This window comes from Sorex fumeus, unplaced genomic scaffold (assembly GCF_029834395.1).
Source record: "Sorex fumeus unplaced genomic scaffold, SorFum_2.1 ptg000067l, whole genome shotgun sequence".
NCBI lineage: Eukaryota > Metazoa > Chordata > Mammalia > Eulipotyphla > Soricidae > Sorex > Sorex fumeus.
This window is the reverse complement of record NW_026606124.1, coordinates 4,614,046-4,626,584: the sequence shown is the minus strand read 5'-3', so window position 1 is coordinate 4,626,584 and position 12,539 is coordinate 4,614,046. Positions and strand designations below refer to the sequence as shown.

At 43.4% G+C, this 12,539-nt stretch overlaps 1 protein-coding gene across 1 annotated transcript; it reads left to right on the top strand.

The window, feature by feature from the left end:
• Window positions 1-1,320: 1,320 nt before the first annotated feature.
• TMEM202 (transmembrane protein 202) lies at window positions 1,321-10,668 on the top strand. Its single transcript, XM_056128737.1, has 5 exons — window positions 1,321-1,401; window positions 1,610-1,865; window positions 8,940-9,089; window positions 9,428-9,559; window positions 10,475-10,668. Exons 1-5 carry the CDS (start codon window positions 1,321-1,323, stop codon window positions 10,666-10,668), a joined length of 813 nt encoding a protein of 270 aa, XP_055984712.1.
• The last annotated feature ends 1,871 nt before the right edge of the window (window positions 10,669-12,539 follow it).

Sequence of the window (12,539 nt, the reverse complement as noted above, 5' to 3'; positions counted from 1 at the left end):
TGGCATCTTTTTGGCATCTCTGATTAATTTTTATTTAGTTTGGTTTTGAGATGATATCCAGCAATATTTGGGTACTACTCTCAGCTTGGTGCTGGAGTAACCCCAAACCATATTGGAGGCTGAGAATTTATGTTCTTAAGGGACTGGAGCAATCGTGTAGCAGGTATGACATTTGCCTTGCACCTGAGTTTGATCCCTGGCACTCCATGTGGATCTTAGAGCCACCAGGAGTGATATATGAGCACAGAGCCCTGAGTACAACCAGATATGGCACCAAAGCAAAACAAAGTCAAATAAACAAACAAAGAAAAACAAATTACAGAATTTATGTTCTTAACCCAACTCTCAGTGGAATCCAGTGGCTCATGAACTGCTTTCTCACCCATAGTCCTTCCTGAACCTCTTTCTTGTTCTGGTGCCCTCACTTCAATACCCTCATGGAACCATTTAAGTGTACTACATCTCTCTTGCTGCCATTACTGACAGAGTCCACTGGGAAAACGCAGTGTCCTGAGTTCAGGAACCTCCTGACAAATGTCTCAGCACAATCATTTCAGACATTCAGAGGACTTGTTTGACATACAAACGAGGGAACGGCCTTGGTGCCACAGTCCACACAGCTTGTGCCAGAGTGTTTCCAAGTCTCTTTTCAAGTCACCTTATCAACACTGTCTCTAACTTTTCTTCCACCAGGGAGAAAATCCAAAATCAATCCAAAGGTTGCAGAGATGGGCCATAGTCATAGTACAGAGGATAGGGTGCTTGCCTTGTACATGACTGACGCAGGTTTTGTCCCTGGCACCTCATACGGTCCTCGAACTCAACAAGGAGTGAGCCTTGAGTGCAGAACCAGGAGTAAGTCCTGAGCACAATTGAATTTGGCCCAACAACCGAAAAGGGGGCAAGGCTAGGGAGATGGCTCAAAGCGCTGGATCCCATGCCTTGACTTGAGGACCAGGTTTAACCCTCAGCAACTGCAGGGTCCCTTGAGGACCATTGAGGTGTGGCCTCTAGGTTCTCCATAAGAAACTGTGTCTTGTTCATCTTTATGTCCCAGGATGTAGTGCAAAGAGCAACACACAAGGCATTTGTGGATTGCTTTGGGGAGTAAGAGCAGCCAGTGGAGGGAGCGTGGGAGAACATCACATCTATGTGTGCATGTTTAAATGGAGTGTTTTCCTCCAGATAGGACCAGAACTGGAATATGAAGCAGAAATGATATTAGAGCCATGGGTGCTGGCCCCTTCGGAATCTAGCAGCATGTGTGAGGTGATGCGGGAAAAAGTTCCGTGACAGTTAGACGGTGCAATGGCTGCCCAGATGAAGGGTAGGGAAGAAGTAATCATGACCTTCCATATTCCTAAAGTTCCCAAAATTAAGGGGGACCGAAAATACAAAAGGGTAAGGAGACAGAGAACTGTAGGCAGATGGGTGGAACAGAGCTCGCTTCGAGCAAGGTCTAAGAGCCCAAAAGACCATCCAGATGGGTTTTAAAGAAGGGGTAGGGAAAGAGTCACAAACCAAGAGCACCTGGGGGTGCTGGAAGAGAGGAGAGGGGCTCCATGGGGACCAGAATCATCCTTTATGCTAGGCAATATTTCTCTTGTAGCCTACCCTTCCCACCAGCAATCACCCAGGTGCCTCGATGTCACCCCAGAGGCGGCGGCATCATGTGGATCAGACACACCTCTACTTCCGAATGTTCAGTGGCAGCCTCTGCGGGTTCGGCATGCTCATGGTGCTTAGCACGTCCCCATTGAATTGGGTGGAGCTCCTGGTGATCAAGACCGGCCATGCGCTCTACGCAGGACTCTGGGTCACCTGCAGCCACGAACTGTGCTGGAGACAAACGGAGACATCCCCTTGTGAGTGCCACCAACTAAATGCCATAGGGTCCGTGGCTTCAGAACTGTCTTCCATATTGCTCCTTCTTCTTTCTTTCTCCAAGACCTTTTGGCTCTGATGAAAATTGTCAAACTGAGAAGATAAACCGGTTTTTGTTTTGTTTTGTTTTGTTTTGGTGTCTTCCATATACTTTTCTTCCCTCCTGCCCCAGTTTTCTCTTCCATACTATGTGTTAATATACTCTTTACTTTCTGGGAACTCTGGTAGTTTGCATGTTTATTTATTTGATTTGGGGGGCCACACAGCTGTGTGCAGGGCTGAATCCTGGCTCTGTGCTCAGGAATCACTCCTGAGAGGGTTCAAGGGATTCTGTGTGGTGCTGGGGATTGAACCTGGTCGGCCATCCACAAGGCAAGCACCCTGCCTGCCGTGCTATCATTTGGCCCCTTGAATGGTATTCCAACAAGGCTTGCAAACAGAGACGTACTTGAGCATACTCGGGAGTTAAAGCAAATGTGTCTCAGCCTCCATCAGATCGAACATTCAAGGTCAGCTGGTCCTGCTAGCAATAGAAAAGTACTGATGAGTCTGTCAGAAGTGAAGTCTAAATCAAACACAGCGACTTATTAAAAATCAGTGGCAGCTGCTAAGAGTAAATTACTAATGTCTATTTTTTATGATTAAGTAAAATCTGAAAATTCAGCACAATATATTTAAAAATAAGCTTCAAGGAGGGCGGAGTGATAGTATAGATAGGGCATTTGCCTTGCTTGTGGCAGACCTGGATTTGATCCCCAGAGCCCTCTTTGGTCCCCCAAGCCTTCCTCTGAGTGTGGAGCCAGGAGCAAGCCCTCAGCACCCATGGGTGTAGACCCCAAACAAAAAGAAAATAAAAATAAAAGCTTCTAGGGCAAGATGTCACGTGCATGGATTTTCCAGCCAGAGTTCGAGGCAGGAGAGAATTGCACTAAACCATTTCCCTATAAATCTCAAGAGATAACATTTCCACAGAGAAATAGTTGTCATGAAATAAAACACGTAAGTGGGGCCAGAGTGAGAGCACAGCAAGGAGGGTGCTTGCCTTGCATATGCTGACCCCGGTTCAATCCCTGGCGCCATTTTTGGTCCCCCAAGCCCCGCCAGGAGTGATCCTTGAGCATAGAGCCAGGAGTAAGCCTTGATCACAGTTGATGTGGCTCAAAAAGAAAAGAAAATGTGTGACCAAATTATTTGTCCTTCTCAGATAAACAGAGGTTCCAGATGTTCTAGGATGGGGTCTCACCAGGACCCATGCAGAAGGTAGCACATCAGCTGCATGAGCAGAAACAATAGTATTGGGAACTAAAGGACAGAATCCTAAAGCAAGATCTTTGGACGATAAAAAATAATTGGCAGAGAGACATTATAATTTCAACTAAAAAGAAAAAGCAGAAAGAAGTTTGAAAAATAGAAGACTTGAGGTCAGAGCAATAGTATAGTGGGGAGAACCTTGCACACAGCTTACCTGGGGTCAATTGCTAGCATCCCATATGGTCCCCTGACCCTGACCCTGACCAGGAGTGATCCTTGAGTGTATAGTCAGAAGTAATGACTGGGCATCTCTTAGTGTGGCCCTAATACCAAAAAAGAAAGAAAGGGAGAAAGAAAGAAAGAAAGAAAGAAAGAAAGAAAGAAAGAAAGAAAGAAAGGAAGGAAAGGGAGAAAGAAAAAAAGAAAGAAAGGAAGGAAGGAAGGAAGGAAGGAGAAAGAAAGAAAGAAAGAAAGAAAGAAAGAAAGAGGGGGGAGGGAGGGAAGGAGGGAGGGAGGAAGGAAGGAAGGGAGAAAGAAAGAAAGAAAGAAAGAAAGAAAGAAAGAAAGAAAGAAAGGAAGATACAAAATATTATTCAGAGGGCAGAGGGATATAGCTCAGCAGTAAAGCACCTTCTTTGCAAATGTGACGTCCTGGTTTGATCTCCAGCACCAGAAAAAAGTAAAACAGAAAAATATAAAAATACATTAATTAATTACAGAAATTAATTTTCTGTAAGTATAAAATTCATAAAATAGAAATTACAAATGTCTAATAGCTAATGGCAAAACAATTTCAACCCTAATTAATCCCTATAGGAAGGCAAATCAAATGAATAAAATATAAGTGAGATAAAAATTTTCACTAAGACATTACCAGATGACTTAACTAATCATTTTTGTAGTGCCAGAAATTGAATCCAGGGCCTCACACGAAACAAATAATTTTATTTAATTAAATGATTGATTTGGTGAAGCGATATAGTTTTTATTGAAACTTACTTAGAAAGATGCGAGGGGAGAGAATGGGAGAATTGTGTATTGGGAGAACACAGGCTTCCCCACAGTGGCAACAGGGAAGCAGAGAAGCAGAGAAACAAGTGAGAGATATGTGCTCAAGGAAGAACACTGGCTTAAGCTGCAAGCCAAACCAGAGAATTTCAAAATGTTATTCATGGTGCTGCTCATTCTTATACACCCTGGAGTTCCATGCAAATGGGGATAACTACAGCAATATGTCAATGATATTCAGAGATTTTCTCTCACAAATGCAATTTTTAAAGAAACAGTAAAAGATATAGGACTAAAATTAAACAGCAATTAAATTTGTGTCAACAGGTATCAGGCTAAATAGTAGGTCTTAAGATTATTACCTGGGGGCTGGAGCGATAGCATAGCAGGTAGGGCATTTGCCTTGCACGCAGCCAACTCTGGGTTCGATTCCCAGCATCCCATATGGTCCCTGAGCACCGCCAGGAGTGATTCCTGAGTGCAGAGCCAAGAGTAACCCCTGAGCATCACCGGGTGTGATCCCAAAATAAGAAAAAAAAAGATTATTATCTATATCTTTAATAGGCAGCAATCCTGAAACATTGTCCGTCAGTGTGTAAACAGTTTATTTCTTAGGGCCTTGAATTTACTAAAGATGCTGTTAACTATTAAAGAAAGTTGATAAAGCAACTCCTTTAAGTATAATAACTACAAGTCAAGTACCATCCTATTTTCTTTTAAATATTTTAGTGATCAAATTTATTTTAAAAACATTTTAATGAGGGCCAGAGAGAGAGTACAGCGGGTAAGGCACATGGCTGACCCAGTTTTGAAACCTGGCACCACATGCGGTCCCCTAAGCGCAGAGCCAGTGGTGATCTCTGTGTACAGCCAGATGTGTCCCCCAAACCAAAACCAAACACACACACACACACACACATACACACACACACAAGAAAAAAGTTCTGTTGAAGCAACATTTGTTCATAATAGTATATAGTTCTCAGTTGTACTGCCGTATAAATGGACATTTTTATATACTATATTATGTCTGATTTTCATATTTTACCAAACTGTTGACCCTTTTATCCTAGTTTGACCACAGTGCCTACCCTCTTCTCTTCTATTTTGTTCTTATAAGCCCTATTTTTAGTGTTTATTTTTTAAATGTTTTGGTTTTGGACCACACCTGGCAGTGTTGGGGTATTCAGTCCAATTAATGTCTGCTGGTATTCAGAGGACCACATAGCCAGGGTAGGCTGCAAGTAAGGCAAGAAAATGAACCTTTGTATTGTCTCTCTGTTTTCACAGTTAACTTCCTAAGTCTAGGGCATAAACATAATCAGTGTGTTCAGATCTCCACAATCTTTGACAATAATACATTAATCTCCCAAATACATTATTGGCTAAATTTGAGAACGTAACCCTCTTCTATAGGTACAGCCAGTTGTTTCTGAGAATTGTACAGGGCTAGTTCAGGTGTGTGTGTGTGTGTGTGTGTGTGTGTGTGTGTAGTGTGCTATTTCTTCAACCTGAGATATCCACCCCTAACTTCCCCATTTCTAGGGGATTCAGAGCTGCTGAATAGCCATAATAAAAGATGGAGGGCCCAGGAGTAGAAAATATCATTTTTCACTTTTATTCACAAAGCCATCTTCTTTTTAAAATTTATGGGCTGGAGTGATACCACAGTGGTAGGGCATTTGCCTTACAAACGGCCAACATGGTTGACCCAAGTTCGATTCCTCTGCCCCTCTCGGAGAGCCCAGCAAGCTACCGAGAGTATCTCGCCTGCACGGCAGAGCCTGGCAAGCTACCCGTGACGTATTCGATATGCCAAACACAGTAACAACAAGTCTCATGATGGAGATGTTACTGGGCCCACTCGAGCAAATCGATGAACAACGAGAGGACCGTGACTGTGACCGTGACCATTTTTTGTGTATTGGTGGGCCACACCTGGCAGTGCTCAGGGCATATTCCTGGCTCTGCACTCAGGGGTTACTTCTGGTTGTCTTGGGGGACATAAGAAGTGCTGGGGATTCAAACCCAGTTGGCCAATGTACTCTCACTCAGGCCCAAACAGAGCCTTCTTTTGAATTTGTCACATCATCGATGAATCAGAGCAGAGTGTTGGGGAAGTTGCTGCCTTGTTTAGGGTGGAAAGGATGGGGAGGGCTCCTGGTAGAGAGGCGCTGGGCACTCCAGAGTCAGCGCCATGGAAATCACCACGCAGACACAGTTCCAAGTTGTGTGTAATATTGGATTCTGACACGCCAGCCTGTTTGTGAAAGAATGTAAATACTAGACAGGGTTTAGGCCCAGAAGATAGTACAGTAGTTAACCTGGCATATACCCAACCTGGGCTCAGTCCCTGGCACCGCATGGTCCTTAGAGTATCACCATCACCAAGTGCAGTTCCGGAGGCCCCTGGGTGCTGTCAGGGAGGCTTTGTGGTGCTTAGCACCCCAAGACCTTAGCGACACTGCTCCCTCGGGCCTGGTTGGCCAAGTATTGCTGAAAGTGGCCCTCAGGTCCCAGAGTACCACTGTGGGCTCCACCCTCATGTTTCAAAATACTACGCAGGCCTTACACCCTCCTCTCCAGGATGTTAGATCCAGAATTATGATCTCTGGGCAGGTTCTATGATTCTGATATGATTCTTTCTCAGCTTTCTGTGTATTAGAAGGGAAGCATGATAGCAGCAGCATGGAGATTTTCATTTATTTGAATATAAAAGTGTTGATTCAGGGTCTGGAGTGATAGTACAGTGGGTAGGGCACTTGCATGGCACTTGGACAACCAAGGTTCGATCCCCAGCACCCATAAGGTCCTCTGAACCCCATTAGGAGCATTTCCATCTGTCCTGATAGTTCTAGTTGGTCATATATAGTGCTAATTCTGGATTTCCCAGTCTTCAGAAAACGTGCTGCTCTCAGGTTTCAGTTTATTTTGGGAGAAGTGTGGGATCACACCCAGCTGTGCTCAGGTCTTACTTCCTGTGTGTTTAGGGGTCACACCTGATGGTGTTTAGGGGACCATATGGGGTGCCAAGGATTGAACTCGGGGAGTGTGCAAGGGAAGTGCCTTACCCACTATACTATCTCTCAAGCCCCTGATTATTAATGTGGATAATTTGCTGGGATCACAGAACAACTCACCTTCATAAGTAAGGATGCATTTTCTCTGAATAGAAATCACTGTTACTAATCCTGCTACTACTAAATTTCAGAGAATGACTAGGCTAAGCGCAGTATACTTACTATTTCTTTCTTCTGTGTTCATTGAAAGACTTGACTTCTTAGGTATAGAATCACTGAGACAACTTTTAGTGGTGGGGGTGAGCTGGTCTCTGATATAGCTGAAACAGAGTTTTTAAAAAGGAAAGGAAGCTACACTTTAAAGCATATTCAAATATTTTTGGACTTCAGAAAATCTGCATCTACTTGTAACTGTAAGGTATTTATTCATTCTTCAGTAAAACTAACTCCAGTCCAATTCCTGGTTCTGTACATGGGCCCCCAGCACTGCCAGAAGTGATCCCTAAGCTCAGAGCAAGGAGCAAAAGCCCTGAGCAAGCCAGTTCTGCCTCAAAAAAAAAATTTAAAAGGGTGTGGGGAAGATGGTAGGGTTCAATTTCTACAATCCATAAAATTGGGACTGGAAATCATAATATTATAAGAGTCAAAGTAAATTTTACTTCATTTTGTAGTCATAGCATGGCATGACCTGAAAGATTTATTTGAATGAAAAAGCAAGTAGAAACATACTCCAAGTTCAACATGAACAAATTACTAAGTGATACATGTTAATATTTTTGACTTTTTGTTATCTGTTTTTGGGCCACACTCAGCAGTGCTCAATAGTACTCTTAGTTCTGTGCTCTGGGGTCACTCCTATTGGTTATGGAGGTCCATATATGTGGTGACTGAGATCAAACCAGGGTTAGCTACATGCAAGACCAATACCTTACAACCTGTACCATCTCTCCTCTTTCACTAACTGATTTTAAGTAAATCACAAGATTTGCATTATCACTATATATTGATAATAGAAAGAAAGATAATAGAAAGATAATAGAAAATTAAATACTAAAATAGTAGCACTGTAGCACTGTCCTCCTGTTGTTCATCAATTTGCTCGAGCGGGCTCCAGTAACGTCTCCATTGTAAGACTTGTTGTTACTGTTTTTGGCATATCGAATACGTCACAGGTAGTTTGCCAGGCTTTGCTGTGAGGGCGGAATACTCTAGGTAGCTTGCCGGGCTCTCCGAGAGGAGCGGAGGAATTGAACCCGGGTCCACTAAAATAGTAAGTTATGAGTAATTAATTTATGGCTAATTTTCTTTCTTCTTGGTACTTTTGTGATATTTGGTACAATATAACTTTTCCTAAACTTACATTGAACATGGACTGCTTTTACAATTAGAATTAAGAACATGAAAATAGTGTCTTGCAAATGCATATGCAACTCTTATGAACAAGCTTAATACCAACATTCAAGTGTCACTTACTTAGAAAGTATTAGTAGATTATCTTTCATTTCACAATGAAGTTCTTGCCTTCATAGTAAATAAATTCAGTCCTGACAAATGGCTCAGCAGTCAAGTGCTTGCCTCACATGTATAAGGCTCTGGCACTGCCTAGAACATTCTAACTATCAGTTAAGAGTTGGGAGAAATATTCTTACTTGTTTCCTGGATTCCGTGGGTCAATCTATACTTCATCCTCCTTTGTCCTAACTCACTTCTTGGTTTTTAAAGAGGATGTCCACCTCTGAACTAACCAAGACTTTTATTTCTCCTTCTCCTTCACAGATTATCTCCAATATTCCAGAGCCTTCTTCATCATCTCTGTCCTCTTTATTCTCATTGCCCTTGGCTGCCTCATTGCCTCTTGCCTTCCTAGACGAGGAGGCATAGTAGACAACTTGGATCTGAAGCTAACCATACTCAGCTTCCTGTCAGGTATAGACCTAGAACTACAGGGTAATTATCTAATATTGTCACAAGGGAAAAAATGTCTCTATGGGTATCCTCCTCCTTCATGTGCCCCTTTTCTCTTCTTCAGTATCACAACACATTGCCAGCTACCTGCCCTTTCTTAATCTATAAAACATACTTTGGCTCACTTATCCCAGCAAAGGACAAGCCCCTTTCTCTCTTCCATGTAGGCTAATCTCCCAATTGGGATCCTTTTGATCTTTTTGTACTGATGGTGTGTGTGGAAACAGAGGAGTCGGGGGTGGTGATTAAGGCAGATTGGAAACGCTGAGGGGACCTGACATCTTTTCTTCTGATCCTAGCCATCTGCTTGCTCCTCTGCCTCATCCTATTTCTGGAACAGGTTCACTGGCACGCGAAGGATATCATGGAGATAGATTTTCTATGGACTTATCATCTTAATTGTTGGTGTGATCTCTTGTACACCCTTGCTGGTGAGTCATTTTCTTGCTTTATGCTAGAAGAATGGGAGGGAAATTTACTTCTTGCATGAGAGATGGCATGCAGTAGCGACAGAAACATTGGCTAGTGCTTTTAATACAATTGATACCTTGATGGGCAGGTGTGTGCTTGCTGGGGCCTGCACCTTTTAGTTGTGGTGCTCACTCACATCTGGTTGTGTGCAGCTAGAAAGGATGGTGAAGAAATATGGAGTTTGGAATCTGAAAACCTCTTTATTTTCGGGGGGAGGGTGGTCTATATCTGGAAGTACTCAGGACTTACTCCTGGTTGAGAGAACCATAAGCAGTGCTGGGGAATCGAACTCAAGTTGACCGTGTGCAAGGCAAATGCCCTATCCCTGTGCTATTGCTCTGGCCCCTGAAAGCTGACTATTTATTCTACCTCTAACTGTGGTAGATCTGTTGATGATTTGTTGATATGGTGGGTAATTTGCCCAAGTCCACAGAGACAATAGTGGACCTACGATTTAAATTCATGTGGTTCGAGTTTTTTATTAACCACGTGAGAAATACTGTAATGCAGTGGGTACACAGTAAGGTAAAATAATTCTGGGGCCGGGGGTATAGTACAGCCAGTAAAGTTTTTGCCTTTTATGCAACTGGCCTGGATTCGATCCCCAGCATCCATCCTATATGATCCCCCAAGTACTGCCAGGAATAATTCCTGAGCATAGAGCCAGGAGCAAGCCCTGCGTATTGCCGGTGTGACCCAAAATGCCAAAAGAAAAAAATTCTGCCTAGTGGGGGTTGGTGTGTGTGTGAGAGGGGTGGGTATTACTGGAAACAAGGGTTTTTTTGAGCCAAGCATTTACCCAATGAGCAAGAATTTCAAAAGCCAAAAGATCTGATGTCTACAGAACCTCACATAAAATTCTTCTACTTCTCTAGGGATCATCTCCTTCCTCAACCACCTACATTCCAGACAACTTCCTGATCAAAATGTCAATGTGAAACCTGTAGAGAAGTCAAGGCTGGGGGTTGGCCCTGTGACAGAACCAGAACTGTTTGAAGTCGAAAGACCAGCATTTGAAAAAGAATATTTACCTGCGGAAAACATAAAAGTTCCAAATGCAGATCTGTGATGGCTCCAAGAAAACCCTTGCCTGCCTTATAACAAACACATTGGGGAGAGGCTGATTGGGCTGAGAATGTGCAGAACCTAGGAAACTCCTAATATCATGTCTGCATTACTGAAGGAAACAGCATTAAAGCTTATAAATGTCCTATATTGTGCACTGGGCCCAAAATATCGAAGCAAGTCATAAAGAAAGTCACAAACCTCCCTTAAGAAAAATTCTAGAACTGGAGCAATAGTAGAGCGGGAAGGTAGAGAATTTCCCTTACACACAGATGGCTTGGATTTGATCTCTACTACCCCATATGGTCCCCTGAGCCTGCAGGGAGTGGTCCCTGAGTGCAGAGTCAGGAGTAAGCCCTGAGCACTGCTGTTTGGAGCCCCAAAACAAAATAACAAGGAAAATTGTAAAGTAAAATATCATTGTTGAGTGTCATGAAGGAAAGAAACCAGCGATTAAGGCATTGTGGGGACCAAAGATCTTGCTGGTCGTCAGGGAATCTTCTGGAACAAAATGGTTCGTGGAGAGAAATGTTACCCATCTGTTTGAGATTTTCTTTGTGATGTGTGACTTTGGATTTAGTCAGGATGGAAGGAACATGAACACAAATTATTGAATTTGAACTGGAGATCATTACCAGAAATGGAATGATCAATTCCAGTGATGCCAATGAGGATAATACCTACCACCCAAAGGAGTTGGAGTTGGGGATGGGGGTGGATTCTAGAGAATCAGTTTCTTTGAGGATCCCAGTTTCTTTGAGGGTCACTAATTTGAAATCAATCAATTATGTAAACTTACTACCCTGGGCTGGGAAATACTTTGACTGGGCATTCACAAACTGAAAAAAAAAAGTGAGGAACCAGAGAGAGAGAGAGAGAGAGAGAGAGAGAGAACAGTAGGTAAGGTGCACTCACCCCATATGAGTGAGCCCAGTGAGCCCCACAAGGAGTGAACCCTGAACGCAAAGGAGTAGGCCCTGTGTACCGCCAGATGTGACTCAGAAAATGTTGTTGATTTGGGTTTAGGGTCCTGATCCTGACTTATCCCTGGCTATATGCTCAGGGATTACGCCTGGTGAGGCTCAGGGAACCGTATAGGGTTCTGGGGATTGAACCGGGGTCAGCTGCGTGCAATGCAAGCTCCCCACCCATTGTACTATCACTCCAGCCCCAACCCCAAAACTTTATACAGAACTTCCATACATATCTTTCTGTGAAGGCGACTACAGATTATATCATATGCTTGACGTTCATTTGTTATCTATTTCGAACTCATTGATTTGGTGTTTTATTTTCGAGGGCATAGGGACCACATCCAGCAGTGCTCAGGGCTTACTCCTGTTCGTGTGCTCAGGAGTCACTCCTGGCAGGATTCGGGGACCATATGGGGTTCCAGGGATCAAACCTGGCTAGGCCATGTGCAAGACAAATGCCCACACCCCATCTTTGGTTTTATTTTATTATTTTGTTAATTCTCCGCTTTCCTCCTTCTTGTTTTTGTGATCTCTTGATGTTGTTACTGCAGTGACCAGTGTTCTCATATGTGTGCTCACACATGTGTTTGCTGGGGTGCACATGCCTGGCCACGGTGTTTTCACATCTGTTCGGTCATGTACTTGCTGAGGGGTGCACTTTTGAGTTGCAGTACTCAATACAGCTCAATACTCAATACGTGGTGCAGCTGGAAATGACTTGTGAGAGCAGAGCTCCAGGATCATGCTCAGTGCATGCAGCAGCATGACCAAACTCATGGCTTCATGCTTGCAAGGCAGGTGCTTTATCCATTGAGCTACCTCCTGGTACCCTTGTTCCTCAGGCATCAGTTACATTTTGTTAGCCAAAAGGGGCTAAATACTTTCTTCAATTGTTGTGTGT

Excerpts from the sequence above, each read along its gene's own strand:
- TMEM202 (XM_056128737.1), top strand. The coding sequence starts at position 1,321 with ATGAAGGGTAGGGAAGAAGTAATCATGACCTTCCATATTCCTAAAGTT. Across the intron at positions 1,402-1,609 it reads GGGACCGAAAATACAAAAGG|CCTACCCTTCCCACCAGCAA; the intron begins GTAAGGAGACAG and ends TTTCTCTTGTAG. Across the intron at positions 1,866-8,939 it reads ACAAACGGAGACATCCCCTT|ATTATCTCCAATATTCCAGA; the intron begins GTGAGTGCCACC and ends TCTCCTTCACAG.